At 43.2% G+C, this 16210-nt stretch overlaps 1 protein-coding gene across 2 annotated transcripts in view; it reads left to right on the plus strand.

Annotated features, from left to right (window-relative positions):
- Nucleotides 1-16210, plus strand: part of COL5A1 (collagen type V alpha 1 chain) — a 248943-nt gene that overhangs the window by 65187 nt on the left and 167546 nt on the right. For both annotated transcript variants that reach the window (XM_073313982.2, XM_073313983.2), the window contains exons 3-4: nt 1193-1406; nt 2097-2259. In XM_073313982.2, coding sequence (XP_073170083.1) covers nt 1193-1406; nt 2097-2259 — 377 coding nt within the window. The remainder of the gene's footprint in view (nt 1-1192; nt 1407-2096; nt 2260-16210) is intronic.

The following is a 16210-nucleotide window of genomic DNA, read 5'->3' on the forward strand; positions in this document are numbered from 1 at the left end:
CAATTGGCATGAGAAGCCATCTTTGCCCCTCGCTTTTCAAAGCTCAGTCAAACCAAAGTCTCCATTTTATTGTTGGATTTATTTTTGCTTTTAAATTTTTGCTGCCCATGCTAACGCGGTGAGCCAAAGCCACAGAATGCTCTGTTCTTGCCTAAATAGACAAAAACTGATTTAAAAAGCCCCAGCAAAACAACAACGCACCTAATATGTTGCATGTGTCTACTTAACAGGGGACATTTTGTAAAAATAATCCCTGAGTTTTGAGCGTCTCTAGACAACCTCTGGATCCTATGGCACAGCATATCTTGTCTCCCAAGAAGTTCCAGGGCCTACCATGGAACTAAGTGGCATAAAAGCTACAGATTTACACCCATCACTCGCAGCAGCAACACCTTAGTCTCCCACTGGAGGTCTCCCATCCAACAACATCGAGGCCCTCCTCTACTTAGCATGGGAGTTTGAATGTGGTGTGGCTGTAGTTTGAATGGTGGAGGCCAAAAAGGGCTCATTGATCGTTAATGAATGATCCCTAGTAAGGTTGACTGCTGAACTGGAAGACTGACTGAGCCCTTAGAATAGATGACTCTTTGCCATGGGAGCTGCTTTTCACCAAATTTTCTGCTGTCTTCTCCCTGGGCTTAATCTAAGGGGACCAGATGTCCCGATTTTATAGGGACAGTCCCGGTATTTGGGGCTTTGTCTTATATAGGCGCCTATGACTCCCGTCCAGATTTTTCACACTTGCTGTCTGGTCACCCTAGCTTAATCACATAAAGGCTCCTAATCACAATGAGCTGTGTGACTGGGTAGAGCAACTGAGCCTTCAGAGCGGGCCCCCCCGCAAGAATCTTTGAAGCTCCATGTTGTCTGAAGCCATTGTACTCCTTCATTATCGAGTTAGAATCCTGGTGGTATCCGTACACAACACTTTGCCATTTATTTAAGTGTCTTATTAGTGGTAATGGAGGCTGCAGGTCACATTCCTATAGGATGTGTTGTTCCCATCCACAGGTAGCACTGACATACCTCTCTGCCATGGGCAGCAGTTTGGGGATTGCTAATATGGACAAATCTGGAAGGAGGAGCAATCGCTGGTGGTTTCTCCTCTGTTCACCAGGTTGTAGGGTGTATGAATTGTGGGCACACCATCACATCCAAAAGAACAACTAACTCCTTTGCCTTTCCACTTCAGCTTCGGCCTTTCCTGAGGACTTCTCCATTCTGTCCACTGTAAAAGCCAAGAAAGGAGGTCAGTCCTTCTTGATCTCCATTTACAATGAGCAAGGGATCCAGCAGATCGGCATGGAGATGGGTAGATCTCCTGTATTCCTGTACGAAGACCATACCGGGAAGCCAGGCCCAGAAGACTATCCTCTCTTTCGAGGCATTAACCTCTCAGATGGCAAGTAAGTGCAGCGTCGTGTATTGAGAATGTGGGGTGCACGATAAAAGCAATCATCAGTCTATATGAGTACCTATATGAACACCTAAGTGTGTATAAGATGTGTGTGCTATAAATATATATATATTTTACCAGTGCTCTGTCTCTGCTAACTGAGCTCTTCCATTCTGCCATATAAATAACAGGTATGCAAAAAACCCTTGAACATTAGTGAAATATTAGGCACTTCAAGTCAGTGTGGACTTGTGGCTACAGGGATGACATTCCCCCTGTGCAAAGGGCTTAAACAAACCTGTGTGACACTTAAGGTCCATGTAAATCACCTAGTGTTGGGCTTAAGGAGGATAGAAGAGGGGGACGAGGGGAAAATTGGGGCTCCACCAGGGCCACTTCTCCCCCCAATGCGCTCCACAACTGTGCAAGGGAGATTCCCACTCTGATGGATTAGGAGCCAAGTGGTCCTCCCTGTTGCCCCAGCCATGTGAATTCCTGTCTTTTGGAGATTTAAGTGATGCATGGCCTTTTACTGGCCCTCTGCCCATCAGTGAATTTCACCCTGATTGGGGACAATGATTGGCCTGTAGTTTTATATCAACATCCTTTCATGATCAAACTAGTTGTTATAAACTGTTGGCTCATTTAATGAAAGCAGAAGGCTCTGTTTAACTAGCTTGCGGGCTGTGTTATTTCACAGGTGGCACAGAATAGCCATCAGTGTACAGAAGAAAAACGTCACTTTGATTCTGGACTGTAAAAAGAAGGTAACTAAGTTCTTGGACCGAAGCGACCACCCCATCATTGACGTCAACGGCATCATTGTGTTTGGAACCAGGATACTGGATGAGGAAGTCTTTGAGGTAAGACACGGATGTAAGCAGTGGCCCAGGGGTGAGAGGAATATGCTGTACAAAGCCTTTGAGTTGCTGTTCTGGTTGATGAATGGTGTATAAAGCTCATTGCTGGGGATTGGGGATTGTTGGATGGGTTTTTTTTTTTAGCCTTATTGTTAAATAATGTCCTACTCTCGATTTATTGGATGTAATGTCTATTTTAAGAGTATCAGAATTGTGGGCCAGATCCTCAGCTGGGTAAATTAGCTGATTCCAACAGAGTGACACTGATAAATCTGGCCCTTAGAGGGTTGTGTTTTTTTTTTTTTTTTAAATTAAGCTGCCTCTGAATCTGGCTTTCACATTCATATGATCCTGTGGAAGGTAAAATCGGGATTTAACTGACACTGGGGGATCTTTCTCAAGCATTGCATGCATTTGAAACTCAGCAGCTAGGCTGAATGCAATATTTAAGCAGAGTTCAGTAATGTAAAGCCTATAAACTGGCTGTCTGGGCCAGTTGGTCGAGTGGCTTCTCTTAAAATCAGAATCCTCTCAAGGCTATAAGGCCTGGCTAGGGAGAGGTGCTACCTCTTCCGTGTGCATGGCATTGATCCCTGATCTCGTGCCCTAAGATGCAACAAAGCTGTCTCATCATCAGACTGAATGGGTACCTCCCTTCCCACCCCCAGCTGTTGCATAGGAAAAAGCTAAGTAAAGCTGGGTGAATAATTCATGAAGAATTTCAACAAAGTGCAACCTCTTTTTCCAGGCACAAACTGTCCACAAGCAGAGAGCGGCATTCTCTTAGTACTATTAGAAGTTTGAAATGATTGGCCCAGTAGTTTCTGTAAACAGTTCTTTGTCTGTGGAATATAACTCTGAGCATTTGCTATTCCGGGTTGTGACAGAGACAGCCAGGTACAGGAGTTTAGTCAGATATGGGGGAGATGGAGATCTGTGATTCTTTCCATAGTTTAGCAGCTGGATTGAGATGTGAACGTCACAATAAACCTCAGTCAAGCTGCCGTTTCAGAGATCCTGTCTATTCTTTTGCCTGTATGTGTCCAGGAACATTGGATTCTCATTTGCACAAGAAACTAAATATATAAAATATAAATATAAATCAAGAGTAACACTACTGAAGTCATTGGAGCAAAGCTGTTGTAGGTGGATGCAGAATTAGGTCCATTAAGTTTTGCAGCTCATCCTTCATTAGTTTATTGCATTTGTTTGGAGCTGGAGTTGAGTGCGCCTCATGGAGCAAATTGAGCACTGCATGCAAGGTTCCTGCAACAATATGAATAATTATGGTTCAGTGAAGTCAGTTCTAGTCAACACTGTGCTATCTGTGACTTGGAAAGAAAGTCCTACGGCTGTTTAATGTTATTTCGATTTGGAAGGTCGTCTGCTGTAAACAGTTCAAAAATGTATTGACCCAACATCACCAGAACTCAGCTAGAAGAGGGTTATGACTGTATCTCTAACTGCATTAAATTAACAGACATTTGCTGGGAAGATTAACAATTAAAGAGGAAAGTAAAAGCTGGCTCTAATGGGCACTGAAGTTGTTTTTCCTAAGTGTTGGATGTGCTTCCAAAGAAGATCAGTAACCAGACTGAATGCTGCATTTCAGCAGATTTGTTATATAAAGCAGAGAACTTTACTGGAAACCTGGCCCTGTGCACATAGTAGATCCTCTTAAAGAAATCAGAGTCTTAGCCAAGCTCGGTAAGAAGCTTGCATTTTTATTGATCTCTTTTAGCCCTCAGTGGTTTGAGCATTGGCCTGCTAAATCCAGGGTTGTGAGTTCAATTGTTGAGGGGGCCATTTAGGGATCTGGGGCAAAAATTGGGAATTAGTCCTGCTTCAAGCAGGGGGTTGGACTAGATGATCTCCTGAGGTCCCTTCCAACCCTATGATTCAATGACTCAATGATTTGAAAAGGCACATCCGCCATTGTTATAAAACCAAACCACTCCTAACAAACCAACAGAAAACCCACCTATGAAGTAGCCTGGTAAAAAGGGCTCCAGGGTGGAATTGCATATTCTGTTTCTCTGCATTCTGCATTTCTCATTAAACTGTAATGGGATCCTCCATGGTAGTCAATTTATGGGCTTTCTGCTGTTGATATGAAACTATGCACACCAGAAGATGAATAGGACTGAAGTCCTGAGGTTTTCTTTACTGTCCCAAAAGCTTGACATATCTCCAAACAGGCTGGCTTTAATTGTCAGCTGGAAACAAGACTTCACAGCCACCCTACTAAACAACAAGAGCATACATTTTTGCAGCTGGCAAAGCTTTGCCAATTCCACTATCAGCCTTTCACAGGCGGTCAGGCATTAGTGCCATCACTTGTAATGAAGTGGCCTTGATTAGAGCAGATTCTTAGGACAAACGGACCCAGTGCTCCTCTTAGCCAACAGCTAAGGAGGCTGTTTCCATGGAGCTGGCACTGATTGCAATATACATGTGCTAGATGATTGCAGACACAGAGAAGCCCAGAACAATTATTATAGCAGAAGAGGACAATTTATCAGAATACAAAAGCCTCCCCTTCAAAATATGCTTTTAGTTTATTTTTCCTTTTTTGCCTTGTCTGCCTAGCAAGCAAGATATTTCAACATACACACACAAAAACATCAAGATGCCAATAGCTATAAATTGAATGTAATTAAAAGGTTTCATGAAGGCAGCAGACTGTAACCTAATTTCCTTCATTTCTCAGTAACCTAATTTCCTTCAGTTCCCCCCCCCCCCCCCCCCCCGCAATCTGCAGCTGTAAGCAGAAAGTATGTATGAAGACAACCTTGGTTTGGGGCAATGGGAAAGAGACGTGAATCATTAAAAAAGCACATATTTCTAGAAAGGTCCTAATTTCTGGGCCCTGCATCCAGTTACAATGAGACTGAAGCTTTTGTAGCTCCTGTAGGTAACAGGTTTACAAACCTCAAGGAACTAATAATATGTTTTAGGTGTTTTCTAGTGCTGTGGAGTTTTGTGGCTGTTACAAGCTTGTAGTTTGTGCTGGGAACTTGGAATGACCCAGTTAACTGGGAATGGCAGTGTTTGGAGGGCTTAGGGCCTACGCTGTCTTTGTTTCAACATGGTTCAGTGAGAGCTGAAAGTTAAGGGAGTTCATATCATGTGCTTGTCTGAATCTTCATGAGAACAAACCAAACTTGAATAGATTTTTGTTTTGGAAGCTGAAATTACTTAACTTGGAGGTAGACAGGGGTCACAAGCAAAGTGGAGCATGAGTGGTGTCTTATGAAAAGGGTGGCTTCCCATCGCATACTATGTCACAGGAATTGATTTAGGGGAGTTTCGAAATATTTCTCTAGCACAGCATTCTTCCAGGGGAAAAATGACCTCCTCTCATTAAAATTCAGTTAGTTCCAAGGCTGTGTGTATCTCTCTGTAAAGCCCTCTGAATGCTGGGTAGGCTTGACAAAGGGCCAAGCCCACAGCCAGGTTACACAAGTTAAGTTTTGTGCTGCGATGTTGTTCAAAACAGATGTTTACAAATGCTCAGAAATGTCAGGACAGGCTGTCACGCTGGGGTTGGAAAGTGGCGGCTGGCCTCATGCTGTGAATGAGAGGACGATGTTATGAGACAGCAGAGAACCTTGCATGAGAGAGAGAGAAAAGAAATATCATATGCAGCAAGATAAATGCTTCTATTTTCCCTCCGGGACTATAGTAACCAATGTTCCTATCGAGTCAGTAATACTGAAAGACAGAAGCCACGTTGCCTGTACCTCCCCTGGTATTTTGTTTGCTAGGGAGAATTATTTTACGTACGTTAGAAACGCAATGCTCCTTTTTTATTAGATGCAAATCCCTCTATGAGCCACAGGTTAAGAGCAGAGCTTATTGGAAATTACCCTTTCACCCCAGCCCATAGACATTTTTGACTTTTTTTGTGAAAAATCAATTTTTTGGGGCTGAAAACCAAACATTTTGATTCAGAAATGCTGCTGTGCATCCTCACAGTAGTTCAGATTCCTGTCAATGGAATGGGCTTCCTGGCCAGACCACACTGCCCATGATGCACCCCGATCTCCCTTCTTGGTGAGCTGCCATGAATGATGGGAGTCCAATGGCTTCAGGGAATCATGTCAGCTCTGGTCTTTGTTTGTTATGTGCACAGATTGTGGGGAAAAGGAGAAACCCTGATGTTTGAGGACTCTGGTCTGGCCAAATGGTCAATGTTTGGCGCTGATGCTGCTTTCTCAAATGCTACATTTGTGCACGTATCGTGGATAACTGTGTGCATGCCGGGCCGACGCGAGAAGCCCTCAGTCAGTTTTAATTTTTTTACACCTGCAAGGCCGCCATGGACTTCAATGTGAGTTTTGCCTTGAAAAGTTGGCCATTGTGGCACTGTGTGCACCATTGTACTTTTTGGAATGTTATGCAACAAAGTTCTCAGTGCCGTTGCTTGTGTAGCCCAGAAAGTGTATGCTGTTGCCAAGGAATTGTCACCTTCTGCAGCAGTCTCTCCTGGGCTCTTCCTTTCCCATGAGGCTGCAGGGATTTGGCTGAAATGTTGCCTCACTTGACCAGCCAAGGATTGGCAAGGCTCTGACCTCACCCAGGTGAGCGGTGGGTTGCATGCTCCAGGATCACCCTGATGGGCGTTACTCAGAAGGATTCTTTTGTTGGACTTGCCAATTACCATGATTTTTTGGAAAATCAGCTAGGATGGCTCCTGTTGGACCATGTCGCTTTTAGTTTTGGAGAACAAGAAACCCTAGGAGGAAAACAAAGTTTATCCCCCATTATTCTGTAAGGTTTATGGCACTAGGTTTCCTTCCCAGAGATGGCTGTATTACAGAAGTGGATGAAGTGATCCAAGCCTATACACTTCAGGATCTTTCTGAATGAAACATGCCACAGGATGGCATTGGAAGCCGAGTACCATGGCCATCAATGGAGTGGATCAGATTAGACAGAATGAGCATGCAGTGCCTTATGAAAAACTCCTACAAAATTTAAAAGAAAATGATCGTCTTTGTTTAGGTGTTTTTGAACCAGTCTTTAGAATTTAATAAAGAATTATATCCTTGCAATAGCGTGCTATTAAGAAAATCGCTACAGGAAGTATATCATTTGCTATTCAATTTGGTGGGCTAGATTCTAACCACACTGCAATACACTACACTGATTGACGTGACTATGCTAGGAGTAACTTCTTGTGAGTACAGGTGGTAAAATGTAGCCTTGTAAAACAATTTCTGTAAGACCCTACTAAAGAAGTTCTATTCCATAGAATCTTATAGGGTTCATACCTATTACATTTTGTAGGGCTTTTCCACAAAGAGCGTGGTGGTGTTATAACCACTAGACATGCATTTCTTGTTTTGTCATTGTCTTGTTAGAGTAGATCATAATGTTCGGTTCTCAAGACTTTAGTGCTAAATGAAGTTAGTGGGTAACATTAATACACAGAAAAGCCCTACATGTGTATATGTTGTTGTTAAGCTTAATGTCTTTTACAGTTGGCTTCTCCAGAAACAGAATGAGCTGATTCTGGCCAGTTGAATATTTTAACTGTATCTCATTGGTCTAGTCGGCTCTGTCACACCAACCGTTCCCTTCTCAGTCTGCCAAACAAGGTGCACAATGAAGCAGAGGATTTTGTGTATCTACGTGCCTTGTCCTGCCAAGGCAGGGAAATTCTGAATGGCTGATGCGTGGGGACCAGCAGAAATATTTTGTCATTAGCTGATACCAGAACTTTGTCCCGAGACAAGAGGTGTTGTGCTGCTGGTTTTTTGGATGATACTAAAAGGATGGTGCTTTTTATTCCTTTTCCTCTTTTTACTTTTTCTAAGAGCACTAGTGATCTCAAGACATCAGAAATAATGGGAAGGCCTTTTGTGCCACGTTAAGCCAGAAAGTCTGGGCAAGATGCCAGATGGGCTTTTAAGATGTTCAATGTTTTAGGGAGCAGCAAGACGAAACAAAATAGAAATGTCAGTGTTCTTAGCTGAAACCTTGGTGCCTTTCAGGTGCTGGGCCGCTATCTCATTGAAATGCCAGTTTATCTTTAATCTTGTGCTTTGGTAACACTTAAAAAAAAAAAAAGACTGCTGAAGTTGATAATCCCTGCTTTAATCTCACTGTATTCATGGTTCCTGGAGAGCCCCTTCACTCATGCTGGATTTTTAGCATTTCAAACATGAAAGATGTGTCATATTTGAAGACGCTTACTTGGATTATTTTTGCTCCCCAATCTGCCAGGCTGGTGGCTGGCTACTAAATTAATGTGACGGTTTGGTTTTGTTTCCGGCACTAGTACAATGAGATACTTCAGAAATGAGTGCAAACTGAGCTAAGGAATCCTGGCCGTGAAAGCTATCTAATAGGAAGCAAGGTTAGAGGATGAGACAGGTTCAGGACTCCATGGTATTATTCCCAGCTCTAATACTGGCTCTTCAGCAAGTATGGAACTTCACTGTGCCGCTGTCTTCCCAAATGGAAGATAATAATACTATCCTCACAGCGCTGAAGGGACGGTTAGATCATTAATATTTGTAACCTGAGAATCTCTGGATACTTTACAGAGGGAAATACGATTTATAAAAGGGGCTCCAGCTACAGGGTTTGTGTCCTCGTCAGATCTGGATCCCAGCTTCCCTAAAGTTTGGGTCTCTTCTGTGTTACTGTTTGCAACCATCCGTCATATGAATATGAACAGAAATTGTGATTACAGAGGCAGAACAGTAGGAAAATGTCCTTCTTTTAAAGTCCAATAACAAAGGCCCAAATCCTGTGAAGTCTTACACACGGGAGTGGCCCCGTTGATTTCCAAGAGTATGTCTGCACTTGCGCTGGAGGTGTGAATTCCTGCACGAGGAGACCAAGCGAGCACGGTAAAAATAGCAGTGCAGCCGTGACAGCACAGGCGTCGGAAAGGGCGAGCTGCCCTGCGTCCGATCCCGTCCGAGACGCTAGGCCTGCACTTGGGTGGAGAGCTCCTCCCACGGCTACAGCCACACTTCTATTTTTAGTGGGCTAGCTCTGCCAGGGCTAGTGTGGGTATGTCATCTTGAGCGGAAATTTACACCTGCTGATTGAAGTCTAGACATACCCAAAGAGGACCCCCCAAGCATAACACTGAGCATGTGCACACATTTTTGCAGGATTTGGGGCTAATTCCGGGGGTGGAGGAAAGTTGGTTGAACTCTTGCTTATTCACTTTTTGTGAGCCTCTGTAGAGGGGTTTTATTTTTTAATCAAAAATGTACTAACCTAAATTTCTCTGTTAAGATGAACCGCAGAGACATACTCCAGTGTATTTTTCACTATTTCAGTAGACTGCTGCAAGAAGCTAATTTACAGCTCTGGCTACTTGCTTTATTGGTCCTGCCAACTCTGATTTCACCTCTTCTGCTGCAAAGCCTTTAAGGGAATGCGAGGGGAGTCAACATTTTAAGCCACAAGTATATAACATGGCACGGAATGATGGAAAATAAAACATTCTGAGCCAGCCTCTTTTGGGGCTCTTTATTAAAGATGTCTATAACTCTCCCCAACCTCCTAGTAATTCATTATTTTAATAGCTGGATTTCTCTTCACTTGATCTGCTATTGTTATTTTAAGGGAGCCTTTCTGGTGCAATGGTGTGCTTGTAGCATATGGATTAAATCACCAAGTTAGGCTCTTTCTGAGTCGTAGTGCTGCCTAGAAAATGTCGACAACCATCTGAGTGTCTGTCATTGGACAGGCTCACGATTAAAGATGATGTTTTCATGCCACAATCCAAGTAATGTTGTCAATCCAATCAAAACCAAAACATGTAATATTTGGCCTCTACCGGTGAGGGCTTACATACAGGATTGCCTTACAGAGGGACAGTGTATTTTTTTTTCAGTGTATATATATATATAATATATAATAGCAAGAGCTGAATACAGTGCTAAAGAAGAATTATGACTTTTGCAAATTGTTTTCTGGTAACGCGGACTTCAGATTAATTGTGTTTGAATACCTAAAGTGACCTCATTTCATATTACTTGGATGAGCCTATGGACATGAGGCACCTGTGGAAGAGAGAGTCTTAATTTGGGTGGAAACTTTAAATTAATTGTCTCTTACTACACACGTTTGCTCAAACTCTCCATTTCGTTTTGATTTACCGGGGGATGAATGGTTTTGAACTCTGGGCTTAAGTAAAGCTTTGTGATTGACCGAGGCAGTCTGTGATGACATAGGCATGTCAGTAATGTTCAGAGAATGTCAAGATATAGGGTTTTTTCTTTGTACTTCCTGATTTTGAGTTATAAAATCCATTTAATAATCTGTATAAAACACTCCATGTTGTGCATGTGTGGATAATTACTGCCGCTCTCTGGGGCTCAATTCCTCTTGGCCTTTGTGTGCTTATAGTGCCAGTTGAGACATGCCTTATTGTTCAAGCAGATCATAAAAACACTCTTATTAAGGTATAATAATTAGGTCGTGGATAGTTTACCATTTAATATGGCCAAGTTGTGTGCCTAGCCTAGCAAAATAAGTGATCGTATTGTTGTTTCCCTCCTTCCCCCTTCTCTTCTATTGTTTTCTACCCTCACTTGCTGCATGTTATCTTAAACTAAGCCCTAGTCCTGCAATAAGATACGCATGGGTGTAGTGGTCAATGTCCAGTATCTTGGGTGGTAAGGCTCTTCTGCAGGGGATGTTTCTTAATGTGTGTCTATGCAGCACCTGGCATAATCAGGCTTCAGTTGTGATTTAGGGCCTCAGTGTGCTACCACAGTTCAGAGCAGAAACTTATGCATAACTATAATGATGCATAGAAAGAGAAGGGAAACTTGTCGAGTAGTTAGAGTGCAGAACTGGCGGAGAGGAAATTAGACCTGGCTGAAAAGGGGATTGCCACTTTCGCAAAAAAAAAAAAAAAAAAAAACCCGTAGAAAATTGATTCTTTTTAGTCAAAGTTGGAATGTTCTAAAACATTGGGCCAATGCGAGAAGGATTCGGGCTTTTGTGGAACCTTGGGAAAGTCACTTAAGAAATCTTCATTCTAGAATGCCCTCCTTAAAGATAGCGAAGCTTACTGCCCAGGTCGGGGGCAGGCGGTGGGGGAGAGGTCTAACGGCTGACATTTTCAAACGCACCTAAGGGAGTTCTGAGTAGAAGCCCCTCTTGCTTTCAATGAGACTTTTGGGGGAGCTTTTCAAAGGCCAAAATGGCATTTCACTCCCATTGAAAGCCTATAGAAGTTAAGCACCTGCCTGAAAATTTGAGCTCTTCCCTATGCTTCTAACTCCTTTTGACCCTTTGAAAATGTCATCCTAATGCATGAATGTTCTTGGAGTGCTTTAGGTGATATAGAAAACATTATTATTTATTATCTAAACCAGTGATACTCGGAGCTCAGTGGTTCAGGAGCCAAATTAGCAATCAGCATTACCCAAAAGAGTCACAGTCATGTGAATTCATGGTTTCATTTACTATTTTATATATAGATATATATAAACATTTTCTCACAGCAAAATGACTGACCAAGTATTCTACAGTTAGTTAATAACATAGTAAAAGCATCCTGACTGGTTAATAATTAAATCGCACAGTGTTTCCATATGTGCTACAGAGAGCCACAGGAGACCCATTAAAGAGCCAGAATTTGGTTGGTTGAGCTCAGGGTTGTGTAACAACCCCCCCCCCCCCGTTTCTGGAACATGGTATATTTGGCAACAATCTGCCTGCACACTTTCATTTGGAAATTGCCTAATTGGAAAACAAACAAACAAGAACATACTTGGTATAGCAGAAAGTTTAAGCCTAATTTTGCTTCACTAGCAACCCATGTTGCCCAATCAATGAGCAGCACTAACGAGCTCCATGCAGTCTGGAGGAGATCCATACAGGCATGTGTGAAGCCTGCTAACAGGGAGGAAGCATGGGGAAAACAGAAGTACCATCCATGGTGGGGTGCAAGAACCTTCACTGCCTCTCCACCTCTGGATAATATGATCCAGAGTAGGTTAACCGTCCCTGGAGGCCCACACTTGGGCTGGCCTTGGTCCAGAATTTCCTGAGGTTCAGGATGTCTCCTGCTGAGAATCATCTGCCATGTGAAGCTTTCTAAAATGGTAAGTTTACTGGTTTCATGAAGTTAAACTTCATCCTTCAAGACTACTTCTGACCACCAAAGGGATTCTAAGACTTGGAGAGCAAAATCCTATATGTTTACTCTTGACATTTGCCTGCCAGTATTCTGCATTTGAACACCGGCTGTTGGCAAAAGGTAACATCTGCAGGCTCGTTATATTTGATGGATAACATTAGCTGTAGAATCGTTATTCTTTCAGCCGACGGTTTCATTTGTAATCCACTTTGTCCTGTTAATAATGAGAGAGAGAAAGAGAAAGAGGGTTTAGTTTGTTCCATGGAAATTATGAGATGCAGGATTCTGATCTTCAGCCCAGATGGGATGATGTCATTGCAAAGGGACAGGTTTCCAGCATTACATCATGCTAAGGTTTACAGTGGAGTTTCTGATCTGTATGTCCCTGAGGAGGAGGAGAAGGCAAAAGGGGCTCCCGGGGTGGAAGAGGTACTGCGAAGTGATCTGATGTTTTAAAACAAGACTGAAGAGGAGTGCAGTTAGAGCATGTTTGGGGTTTTGGAGAGGTCACTTTTCTCAGTTGAAACAAGTGGGGAAAGCCAAAAGCTCTCGCTGCTGGAATGAGGTTTCCAGCTGAAACTTATTGGCAGCATCACAACGTGATACTTAAAATCTATTATTGAGAGTAACAAAGATACCATTACTTTAGCTGTAGGGTCAGTGTGTTTCCCATTTTTGCTAATTTGGGTACCTCGTGCTCTGCAGGAGGTCTTCATAAATTACTGTTATTTTCATTAAATAGAATTTCTGGAGCATAAGCCCGTTCATTGGAGATACGCCCCCTTTTTCCTTACATTGGAAGAAGTGGATGGACCCCTTTAGTGTACTCCCATTGCTGTGCCTACTCTAAGCATCTGCTACAATCTCCCATGAGCTAATTGTCGGGGGTTTGGCAGGAGGAAAGAAAAAAAAGATGAAACAGAGAGTTGGGAAATGAAGGATAATTTACCACAGCTCAGTCCAGCTATGCAGCAGTGCTTAGGCTGACATTTCTATGGGGGTTTTAGTCCAGGGCTCAGATTTTTGCAGTGCTGTGCTGAGGGCTTGGTCCTGAAGTGGTTGTGCATACAAAACCCGTTGTAGATTTTAAGTGAAAGCCTCCCAGAAGGAGCCCTGGGTGTTCTCCACATTTCAGGCACTGGTGGATGGAACAGTAGCTCTGGCACTGAGCATCAGGAAGGCTCATTGTGATGCCAAAATAGTACAGGCTGGTAACTTATCATTGTTGGGCCACATCCTGAGGTATTCCCTCAGGGCTAGGTTGTGGTGATGAGAGGATAGCATGGAGCTGCGTTGCCCCAGAAGAAGTACTGAGGTTTTTTTGGTCTCAGTTCTTCTCCTTGCACGCAGTGGATGTGTAGTGTGCCCCATTAGACTGTCTCTTGTTCACCTGTCCCATGCCCTTGACTAATGCAGAAGGGACCCCTCCTTGCCATGTTCCACAGTAGAAAGAGGATTGTGGGGAGCATGAATCAGCCCCCCAGAGTGCAGAGCCTGCTGCTGGGGGAGAGGCCCTTTTGCATCCATGCATGTGGGGGTAGGGGTATCTTTTACATGGCCATGTACACGATGGCTTACTTTGTCTGCAAAGAAACTCCCATTGACTTTAAAAGAAGTTTGTCCTTTGTAAGGACTGAGTAAGCATTGTGGGTCCGATTCTCCCCTGCCTTGCCCCAGCATTGAATTCATTTATACCAGTGAAAGTGGGTATAAGATGCACCCCTTCTGATCAGCCAGCATTTCATACCTGTGTTGCACAGCTGTCAATGAATTCCCAAGGGACATAACAGGGAAGAATCAGGCCCTGGATCAATATCTCAGAATTTAGACTACTGTTGGCTTAAATCCTACTTATGTATTGAGCTCTGTTGGTTTGTTCCAGTGTAAGGCTTCTTGAAGGTATTAATTACCTTGTAACAGCATTCACTGTATGTGATGAGGAAGGGTGCACACAGTGAGTTAACCAGCAGTTTCTTTTCAAAGACATTTGATCATAACAATACACATGGAGTGAAATCTTGTCTCCTTTCTCGCTGGATCCTGAGTAAGTAACCTCCCACTGAAACAAGGACTGAGTGAAGGCATCAAAATTTGACCCAACATAAATAAGCTGTGCTTTGTAAGAGCCTGTTAATTGACAGTGTTCTGCCCACTCCCCATGCATTTTGGTATGAACAGATGAAACACATGTTCATTTCACGTGGTGGGTTGCTTTTTTTTAAGTAGTCTGGGCTCCTTGCCAAAACGCAAAGGAAAGTCATTGACCACTCCAGACGTCCCTAGCTGGCAGATGTAATACTTACTCCTAATGGAGACAGTCAGAATCGAATGTATCTGTTTGCAACAAGCACACCACCCCAGGGATGGAAGCTGGAAGGGGATATTCCTAATGAGTTGTGCAGAATATTGGAAGGAACTTGTTGGGGGTTTTGTTGTGTGCATGTGTTTTCTGAATCAGTCACCTCCAAGAACATGGAAAACATGGCTCTAGCTGAGCTTGTTGTTTTCAAAGCGTAGCCACATACTGGTCATGGATGAGGAGGTTCATGGCTGCTGCAGTGAAACATTCATAGAGATGAGAGAATAACTGGTGGTGAATAATATATTTGCCGAATCTTGCCTTTTTCTCCACGTGGAATGTCTGCAAACAGCAATATTTTCCCTGGAGTTTACGCATCATTTGAGCAACTTTTTTTCTGCAAATGTTGATGACTCGTTACCCCCTTGTTGTTCTGTATATTGAGATCGGAGCTGTGTCGCTTAGCTATGATTCACCACGTAAGTTACGTGGCAGTATTTATGTTGGATGTCACTTTTATAACCAGATTTCTGATGTAAATTTACCAAAGTAATTTTCTTGAGTTTTCAAGCCTTCAAACTAAAAATGCTCTTTTTGGAGGAGATTCACCATGTGTAGAAAAGTGTATGCATTGCTTAAGCCCTGTTCTCACTGGTATCTCGGGATCTAAACAGGATTAGATGTTTAGCCAGGGGGATATCTGTTGATATGTGCAGGGCTGAACATAGCCAAGTTTAAATGGGACTTAAGGGATGTTTGGGTCTTGATGCAAGCCCACTGTACAGGGGTGGATTTCTCCCTCAGTGGACATCAATGCTGCTGAAACTTGATTGAATGAATATTTGTGAACATCCCAAAGGGAAATCATTTAAAAATTCAAATGAATATTTTTGGAATCTCCTTGTCCCCTCCCCTGTGTTAACTGAGCTGTAAATATACACTCCTATCTCTGTCTGCTGGAAAGCGCTGGCCAAATTTGCACAAATAGTTGAAATCATAGCAGCATCTCCTCTGTTGGTGGCCATAGCAGATGATCTGTGCTGAGCACTCTGTCGTTAGGTGATAAACCCCTAGGTTCCCTGCCAATATGCTACAGAAGAAAATTCCTTCCTGACCAGAACTTTTGCAATAACTTCAGCTCTGAGCATGTGAAGAGAGAGATCCCCATGGCTAAGCATCTAATCCTCTTTATATCCCGAGATAACTTTGGGAGCCAACCCCCCCCCCCCCGCCTTTAATCCGTGAAACTGGATTCTGTCCTTTTCTCCTGGCGCAGAAAATTCAGAGCACTGATTAAAAGCCTCTGTGTAGATTTAAAGCTTGATCCTGTGCATGCATAAACTCAAGGTAACAAGTGATGATCAAGCCAGGAAGCTCAGGGGAAACCCATCCTGCAGGGATGAGTGTGCTGCTGTATAGCTTCCGAATTACTCCTGTCATAGCAGGATTCAGGCCGCAGAGGGGAGCCAGTAGCTAAATGCCTCATTAGTGTGATGAGGACCTCACTCAAGCCCACATCGCCTGAGAGAGGC

The sequence above is a fragment of the Lepidochelys kempii genome, chromosome 16, assembly GCF_965140285.1.
Source record: "Lepidochelys kempii isolate rLepKem1 chromosome 16, rLepKem1.hap1, whole genome shotgun sequence".
Taxonomy (NCBI): Eukaryota; Metazoa; Chordata; order Testudines; family Cheloniidae; genus Lepidochelys; species Lepidochelys kempii.